This window comes from Pinus tabuliformis, chromosome 5_2 (genome assembly GCF_031772625.1).
Source record: "Pinus tabuliformis cultivar Carrire ecotype Pingquan chromosome 5_2, CPIR1, whole genome shotgun sequence".
NCBI classification, from domain to species: domain Eukaryota; kingdom Viridiplantae; phylum Streptophyta; class Pinopsida; order Pinales; family Pinaceae; genus Pinus; species Pinus tabuliformis.
The window spans coordinates 980,165,830-980,175,729 of record NC_142306.1 but is presented as its reverse complement, the minus strand read 5'-3'; the positions used below and the strand labels follow the sequence as shown (position 1 = coordinate 980,175,729).

At 39.2% G+C, this 9,900-nt stretch overlaps 1 protein-coding gene across 1 annotated transcript; it reads right to left on the bottom strand.

The window, feature by feature from the left end:
* Positions 1–235: 235 nt before the first annotated feature.
* Positions 236–1,309, bottom strand: LOC149162578 (uncharacterized). Its single transcript, XM_089435226.1, has one exon. It carries the CDS (start codon positions 1,307–1,309, stop codon positions 236–238), a length of 1,074 nt encoding a protein of 357 aa, XP_089291352.1.
* Positions 1,310–9,900: the final 8,591 nt, after the last annotated feature.

Here is a 9,900-nt window from a genome sequence, read left to right as displayed (position 1 = left end):
AATGGATGAAAAATTCTATCGTCCAGCCGTCAGGACCCGAACACTTGTCCCTTTTAAAAGATTTCATTGTTCTCAGCAGCTCCTCCTCGGATATCGGCTGGAAGATTTGGTCATTTAGATCATAATCAAACATCCGAGGAAACACTTCAATGCCCCACAAAATATCCTGAAATTTGCATTCTTCAAACCTTTTGTACTGGTTCTCAAAATATTTCACCGCCCCATTTGAAATGTCCTATTGGGAATATAGAAACCCTCCTCTCCCATCACTGATTTTCCATATAGAATTCTTTTCGCGTCTGGAGCTGGCAAAATTATGAAAGAATTTTGAATTCCTATCCCCTTCCTTCAACCAAATCGCTCTGCTCTTTAACCTCCAGAAAGATTCTTCCTGTTCTAAAATTTTCGATTTTTCCTTTTGGAGCTCCTTTATCCGGCATCTTATATTAAACGGTAGCATATTTGTAGCCATGGAATCCATGATGCTATACAATTCCATTTGAATCTCCTGGAGCTCCTTTCCGTTGGCTTGTCTTTTTTTGTACTGCCACTCCTTTACCACCTTTCGAATGGCCTCCATTTTGTCCCTGAAAGTCATTAGAAGTGGAAAAACTTCGGGAGACGACATCTCAGACCAAGATTTTGAAATGATATCATTAAAATTCGGGTCTTCTAAACATGTCCTATTGAATTTAAAAGAGTAACCTTTTCTAAACCCCTTTCCCGTCCATCCAAGCATAATCGGTCTATGATCAGAAATGAAGATGTTCTCGATTGATGAAAAAGGCATGCCTAAATTGTCAATTAGACTAGCATGAAGTATAAATCTGTCAATTCTCTTAGCAATGTAAGCTTTCTCGGCCCTTCCATTTTCCCACATCAGAAGTAGTTTGGGAGGGGGGATGTCCACAAAGTTCCTGCTAAGAAGCTCATTCTTAATTCTGTTAGCGATGGGGTCCTTTTTCTTGTTTATGCCCCAAATTTCGTACATATTTAAGGTGATATTAATGTCACCTGCAATCAATAAAAATTCAACATAAAATATTTCTGAAGCAAAAAGAGTTTCCCAGAAAGATAGCCTGTTCTTGTAGGGTGCATATATATTCAGAATATTTATAGGACATTTATGCCCTCTCATTTGTGCCGAGATGAGGATGCCCGCGAGACAGCTATATGTTTTTGCTTTGATCCAGCTAGGATCCCATAACATCGCCAAACCGCCAGATAGGCCGTTTGCTTCCAAAGCGGAAATGTGCCAGAGGGGGAACATCTTCCTGAAATAAGAAACTGTTACAGAAGAAGCATGCATTGTCTCTTGAATTAAAATGATTTTTGGGCTTGCAGACAGGAAGAAATCCTTTAAGGCCGCAAATTTTTGGTCTGCCCCCAGACCTCTGATGTTCACTGATATGATGAAATTCATTGAGAAGGCTTTCCGGCCTTGCTTGCTATAAGGGGCCTTTCCTCAGTCATATCAATGATGGGGATATCGATAAGGGATAGATTACTGATACCTCTACCAGCGCCTTCACCCCGCCCCCTGAAATGTCTACTGCCTCTATTTTTTTTCCTCCTGACTGTGATCTTACTTGCAGAATTGGGGCTTATCTGGGGATATCTTCGGATTCTTGGCTTATGAATGGTGAGGGGCCTGAGCTCCAAAGATTTCTTGTTTAAGAGGTAGTCCAAATCACTACCGATCGAGTTTGAGGGTGATGAAATAGGAGAATTAACAGGGGTGGGAAAAATGAGAGGCTCTTTCCCTTTTCCATAAGAAGTTTTATTCTTATACGGGGACGGGGATGAGGATTGAATAAAATGAAGCTCCTTGCTGCTGTTTATAAAAGGTCGGGGAATCGGGGGAGGATTTGGGACAGCATGATCAGAGAGAGGCTCCAAAGGAGGGTTCGGCGGACAAGAAAATTCATGATCAGAAGCTGTCTCCAGGGGGGGCATCGAAGGAGAGATTCTGTACAAAGGGTCAGATTTAGAGAGCGGCAGAGGAGTTTGCTGATGATCATCAATAGTTGCTATAAGCTGTGCGTTCGGTCCAGGAGGAGACTGACTTTTTGGAGAAGCTAATTTCTCCGAATCCGGGGAAGAGGGTTTAATTCTATAAGACTTTGCAGCAAAATTAGGAAAGCCATGATGCTTTCGGCTTCTTGTAGGGCGCCGCGAACAGTTCTTGACAAGATGACCAGTGCGATGGCAAGCTGAGCATCTAAATGGGACTCCCCAGAAGTCCAACCTCTGTCTAATTTTTAACTCCCTCCAGATGATGTTAATATGTTCCGGAAAACTGCCTTTGAACGCTTTGTCTATCAGAATCCAAGCCACTCTTTTGTCTTTCTCACCTAAGCACCAAAGATCAACGTAAACACACCTCCCTATGGCATTTCCTATCTCTGCTAAAGTCTCCTTTGACCATAATTCCAGTGGCAGACCAGGAAGTTTTACCCATATTAAGTTATTGGAAGGGGTATTCATAAGCGGATTATAACCCAGATACCATCTGTGTAATGCCAAAAAGCTTCTTCCATAAACCCACTGTTGCTTCATAATGGTTTCCAAGTCGCCCGTACTAACGAAATGAAACCAATACCACTCCTTTAGTAATCTGGCCGCGATAGGAACATATCCTATTAATGGTTTCCATTGCAGCTCGAGCCAGCTTCTCATTTTTTGGTCATCCATCTCCGGGAAATGCCACCGACCTACCAAGGCCTTTTCCTGAAGGCTTCCTATGTGATCTGCTAGATGAGCGCTATCAATCTTTATGGCTGTAGGAGGGGGAGTTGTTTTAACAGGCTTCTGACTTTTCCTTGAATGGTCTTTTTCATTTGTCCTTCCTAATGGTTCAATCCCGATTTTGCAGTTTCCTCGCAACGATCTTATTCTATCGGAACCACCCAAATCATCTTGAGTGCCCGAAGGGCGGATCACCATGTCATCCAGGGTGGACTGCCAATCGTTTGACAGCTTGGCATTGATGTGGAGGGATTCCGCCTGGGTGGCCGCATGTATCATAGCCTCTATGGCTGATGTGTCCGACGGATAATCCATTCATAAATATCACACCTAAACCTTATCTCATGGGTACAGGAGGAAATCCAAGAAGGATATATGTCGGACACTGCAGGCAGATAGGACAGGTGAGATCTGAATAAAATACCTGGAGAAAGAAAGTTCAAATAACTCGCGTCTGACCAAAGTATAGGCACGTGGAAGCCTCGGGAATAAAAGGCGATTTCCAAAATAGGAGAGATTTCAAATGTGAGGCCAGCTGTCCCCCTATTAAAAGACGAATGACGATATCATGAGTTGGATTATGGCAGAAGGGAGGGATATTTGAAAATTGACGGCTCTATTTATTTCAGGAATTCAGTTCACGTCCCGACGGGAATTAAATTTCCTGAAAAGTAGAAGATATAGATCAAAAGGACTCAATCTGTGAAAATCCAAAAAAAGGAAAAAGGACTAATACTTGTACCGCCAACCGAAATCCGACGACCCCGGAAGAGGTCCAATTTAGAAAGACCAGGGAGGATAGAGCGAAGTGAGTTGAGAGTCCGAGGCTCTGCTGCATTTCAAAGACCTTCCTATCTTGTAACAGAAACTATGGCCCTGATTCAGAGAAGATTATGCCTTTCCATAACACAGATCTTCACGTTGATTCTTCAGGACAAACTATGCAACAACATAGAACCACGCAGACACACCACCAAGGTCCTATCTTAAATTGAAAATCAGAGCATGGCTTGGTAATGACACAAAAATTCTGAAGCTTTGAGACCGGAAGCCACGACCAGCATGAGAATGGTTTTCCAGACATGTGAAATTTGACATATACCAGAGGATGAAAAAGAAAAACGTAGCTTCTAAAAGTTAAACTTCTGAAAAACAGTATTCACATCCAAATTATGCTTATTCAGAAAGAACTAACGGCTTGCTTCTAATAGTTTAGCTTCTTAATACAGAAATCACATCCAAATTTTGCTCATTCAGAAAAACTAACGACTTCCTTAAACTGAAAATCCTTTAACCAAAAGAGCGATACAAGAGGATCAGAAAAAACTAACCTGGAGCCGCAGACACGCCGAGGGCAAGGTGCATTCGGTAAACGAAGAGAACCATCCCAGCCAAAGAGAACCGAAACCAACAACTGGAAATTCCGATAAAAACCAATAATGCGGAGAGAAGACCAAGCTCACCACTGCTTTTGAAACACAGTGATAAGGAGATAGGAATTCCACTAAGGACGGAAGAGCATCAATCAAAAGAACCTACGACACGCAGAGCTCTATTTCACAAACTAGGCCTAAGACATGCGGAGCTCTATATGACAGATGTCAACTGGTAAATGTAGTGAGGAAGCATGCAGATAGTCTTCATGGAAAAATGGCATGAACAGACGGGGATGGGGGGAAAGCATTAGCATCAGACACCTGTGCTTAGTATATAGACTGGCTTACCACTAGTTCGATCTCTAGTTGGTTGTCATTACCTGCACTCCACCGCTCGGCCGTCGCGCTCCCTCCTTCCAACTTATCTCATTTATTTAGTTGATATTTCTTCTGGTATTCTCGTGTAAAATGTAAGAAATGAGATGTTACAGTCCAAAAAAATATTGAGCATGCTTTAATTATCACACTTTCGATAATGATAATGAGAGAGATTTGGTTAACATTGTTGTCATTAAAAATTTTGGCGACAAGGAAACTGGTATTAGATATAATTTCATTTGACAGACTTCTTCAACCTTGAATGCAATTGATGACCTTTTCCCATCACACTAGACCACTGCATACCAAAAGTGCTTAATTTGTCATTCATTCTAGTACCTGGATACCCCATATAGGGCTCCACAAGGATTGAGCTTTTGAGTATATCTTTTTATGGCTCGTAATATTGATTTTTTGAATTTTTTGCCAAAAATAAATAGATAGGAAAATTGTGCCTAACCAAGTGTTCGGGGGAGTTTCGAGACCTCTGGGTATGCCACATCAATCCATCGTAGACCAATCACTATCCACCACATGGTCCCTCTGCCGTTTCATCTATGTTTGGTCATTTATGCCATTTCATATCTATGTTTGGTGAGACAAAAAGTTTGGTTGGACCTATGTAGAGTCAGGCTAATGACCTAACCCATAGGGCCACATGTCATTCCAAGTTGGGCAATGTCAAAATTAGCATATAGTTAAGTCATGGGCAGTCTCGCCAAACCCCATCATCATAATATAATTTTCGCAAGCCAGCCATCACAGAGGCTTATGTGATTGACCTCGCGACATCCCCAACAACATATTTTATTTACAATGTGCCAACAAAACCACCAATGTGTTAGATTGTTAAATTTTAGCAATCACTACATGCACAATTCTACTTCTAGCCTATAACTCGAATTTACTGAGTAAATTAGTAGACAAATCTATGTCACACAAGTTAATTGCAATCCAAGTCATCTGCTGATATGAAAAATCAAATTATTAATTTGACTAAAGCACAAGTCAAATTTAGCATTTCTTGCTACAATTTCTAACAACAGGTTGAGTAGGAGTATTGAAGCTGGCAAGTCGAAGTTGCAGTATTGAAGCTAATTGTTGCATAATCAAGAAGAACTTGAGGAAGGGATGACTTAGTACTGGGAGAAGGATTTGGTCGAGGGATTGGGTCTTTGTATCTAATTTGAAGTAGATTCTAGGACGATAAGAGTTTATGGGTTTTCCCTTGCAGGGGTTTTTCCTTGGTAAGAGCCTATATGTGTGTCACCTTTTGTTGTTGTTGTTTCTTGATATTATTTGATGGAAATATCTAACTAAAGAAGATAAAGAAGATAATTAATATTCACAAGCAAGTATCAAGGTTAAAGAAAATAAGATATAATAGCTAACACTTTACATTTTTTAACATGCCCACTATCTGGCTCCTTTTGCACATAAATTAGGGAACTATTGAACAACCACTGGCAATCAACACCCTAATTATAAGCATGCTCTTCTTCTCTACAAATCAGTCCCAACACGTCTATACTATTTGCACTTATGTGCATCATGTCTATGGGTGATCTTATTTTGATCCATATACACAATTGTAGAGGAACGTGACCTTACATTCTAAGATAGTTTACCATATCCTTAGGGTTTGGTCCATCATACCTGTGCACAAAATCTAACTGCTTAGGCTTAAAACTAGGGATGTAACTTGTTCTTATAATTTCTACCGTTCTAAACACTTTTAGGAACATATCCATCCATCTTCTTGAACCAACTAATCTACGAATTTATTCGTGACATTACGATATTCTCTTTTAGGGATATTTTTTCACTACTACAGAAGTGCCATAACTTGGCCTTTCACTAAACCTCCAAACCTTGCATTAGACCCTCATTTTGACTGCATTGATCCATAAATATGTCTGACCCCTCCTTCCTGTATCATCCCAAGCATGTGACACTCCAACATGTTGCTAACAGAGGTCTCAGTCCTCATCTTGAGATCACATATTTCCTGCAATCAAACCACAGAGGAAACTTCTACACATGCCCAGAATATCACTGAATAACTCGACCAACAATTGCTCCTAGACAACCAAACTAGATCTAGGGAAGACTCATCCCTTTCCACCCTTTGCTTTGGCTACTTAGGGTTGTGACCTATTCTCCTAGATACTTTGCTCTTGGATGGATGACTTTGGCCTCTCTTGCAGTTGTATTTGGCCTTCAAGCTCACCCTCCTTTAGGACTACATCTCTCCTGGCCCCACAATTAAATGAGCTCCTTCTCGCTTGATTCTCTAGCCTTTCCTTAGGCCTCTTTAAATAACTCTTCATTAGGCCTCTCAAGAACCCTCTAGATGTTAGGGGTTTTTTCCACTTAGATCTTAGGAAATATTAATTTTCCTTTTAATTTATTTTTAGATTTTAAACCCCATCTTGGGTCTAAAATCCCTCTACTTGGGTTCTTTGCCCACAAACCCTTTTGTGACCAAAATCCTCACAAACCCAACTCCCAGGCTTGTGGAGTACATCCTAAGTTACACAATTCAATAGGGAACCCTCAACCAAATGATACCAAGCAAGAGATACAATGTCAGAAAATTCTAGGATTTGAGTCCACTATGGGTTGCTAAAATGAAGAGGAATCTAATCCTTTGGAGAATGAAGAGACAAAAAAAATAATATATAATTTGAACCACTTCATGCGAATAAATGAGAAGAGAAGGAGAATATTTTTTCTAAGAAGTTGTTGCACACCAAAAAATGACCCAAACGAGTTGTCATTTTCCTTGGACTTAGCCTATGATTGGTCCAAGTATGTTTTACATTAACCAAATTAATGTCAACTAAATAAAGAAATAATATAAAGTCTTCATTCACTCCCAAAATGGTTCTCGAATAGGTAATCCCCCTTTTCTCTCCCAAGAATATAAGGTATTGTTGAAATCCCCACCAAAAATACTTTTAAGACCAAACTTTGATTCCTTAAGGTTACAAAGATAGTTCCAATGAAATATATTTTCTTGATGTGCAATTGGTATAAAAACATTAATGACATTACATATCTTATAAGACGGTATATGAATGATGCCAAGAGAAAGCATGTGGAGAGGACTCTATACCTCAATCAAAATGAAAATAGAAGAGGACTAGAGAGTGCATAAACCAATAGAAGCTCCCTTAGAACTAACTATATTTGCATCACAACCTTGACATGTAATGGAACTTTTTTTGGAGGAATCCTTGTTCCCCCAATTTTGTCCCTTAGATTAGGATGATCTATGGATTTTCTTCCCAGATTAAATCTCAAACTACTAATATTTTTCCCTTCACTTCCTAAACCCCCACAATTAAAAGAGATGAATTTAATTACTTACTCGAGGATTTGGGGCTCTTCCTAGAGGAGCAGTTGAACCACTTTGATTCTTTGTGATTCTTTGGTCCTTGTTTTACATACCTTCTATGTTGGGTTGGGTCACACATTCCTTATATTTGTCAGTTGGCTCTTTGCATTTGTCCCAATTATCCTTTCTATTGACTTTTCTACCTATTCTACAAGTTCCATTGTCCTTTTCCATCTCACCCTCTGATATCTTATCAACCAAATATAAACTAGAGAAAGGATGACATGAGGAATTTTTACAATTGGAGGGAGAGTGATAGAATTATTCTTCTTCTAGATGTAGGTCTTTCTTGACCATGAAAATGGTTTGGGACATCTTCCTATGGGGGTATTCCCACCGATCTATCCCTTTCACCCATGGATTCATCATAGATTGGGGGGAATTCCACGTTCTCAAAATTCACTAGAATATTGTACCTATTGTATGAAGAATCCTTCTCAATTCCTTTGCTGCTAGAATGAGAATATTCACTAGTGTGGCACTATTGGGGGAGGGGCCTTTGGGTGTTGTGTTAGGAGAGGGGGGTTTAGGAGGGGCATCCTATTTCTAGGGGTTCTCTTCCATTTTTGTTGTTGCCATTACTCGTCAATCTCTGCTTGCCTGTGTCCCATTTCAACTTTAGTGTGGTTCTTAGTAAAGTGGCCATATTCATGGAAAATTTTACATTTAAATGGATTTTGATCATGATCTATCGACTGGATAAAGGATCGGTTATCTAATATGAGCTAGAAGGATTCTAGGAGACCTTCCTTTAGATCCACTCAACATAGATTTGAGCATAGGGAAACATCCATATTGTGGTTCAACATGATCGATATACTTGCTCTATGTATTGCCAATGTTTCTAATGGCGTCTTTGCTATCTTTTATTTATAACTTAAATTAATTAATAAGGATGTGATTGTATCCTTTTTCATTAAGGATGGTCATAATTTTTTTCTCCTATGTCAACTTGCCAAATTTTGTATCATAAAATGTTTAGTAATTTACACCACTAGTTTCCCATGTTATATCAACACTACCTTGATATACTCTCCTTAAGAATCATATTCCAAGATGAAAGTTTTAGTGAAGTCCAACATGAATAATGAATAAGTCCAGGGTATAACACATAGCTTCTTTTAAGGCCAAAAGGGATACATCATTCTAAATAAATACATTATTTTTTATCAAACATGATAATAGAGAGCATTAGAATAGAATAAGAAGAACATCATATCAAAATTAGAAAAAATAGATACAAACTTTAAATGTAATCTTAAATTTATCCTCACTATTTATTCATCTTATCCAAATAATTACTAGATATTGTTTGTTGCCATGGATTCATATTACAAACAATTAAAATCATAAAATCTATAACAACGATAGTTCATGGATTCCTTGGGGTGATAGGAATGGTGATGGTGAGTTGGAGGGAGGTGGAGTGAGGGTGTCCCATGAGGAACAGTCAGTTGTACCTTTTCACTGAGCTTGGGATTAGCTTCTAATATCCTCGTGGCATCATAAACACCACTCCAATGAATTAATCTAACCTCTCTTCTAAACATTATCCATCATGTGTATTTGGAATCCTTCCTCACAAACCCAAAGTTTTGTTCCATATTCTATAAGGGTCGAAGGGGTCTTTGTTTTATCTTGTTTTTGGCCTTATTTCATGTTCCCCGCAAGCTTACTTTCGTAGCTAACCACTATGAAAATGTTTCAACTGCATCGCCCAAGGGATCTCTCCTAATCCACAAATAGAACTTCTTGCAACCCATCCTATAAGCAATCAAAATGACAAGTCGACATTTAACAATATGAGAGATGACTTTCTCAATTGTTGAATGTGAAATTGTGGAGACAAGAGTTGAAGTTCCAATCTTGATGGCTGCAATAACTTCTAGATTTGGTCTAGCACCCCTTCAACTAGGAAAATACAGAGCCGTTTTATTATGGAATTTTAATTTCTGTAGAGTATTGATATTAGGTTTCATCATAATGATAGAGGACCAT

What these genes read in the sequence shown, in the direction of transcription:
- LOC149162578 (XM_089435226.1), bottom strand. Translation starts at nt 1,309, where the DNA reads ATGCATGCTTCTTCTGTAACAGTTTCTTATTTCAGGAAGATGTTCCCC.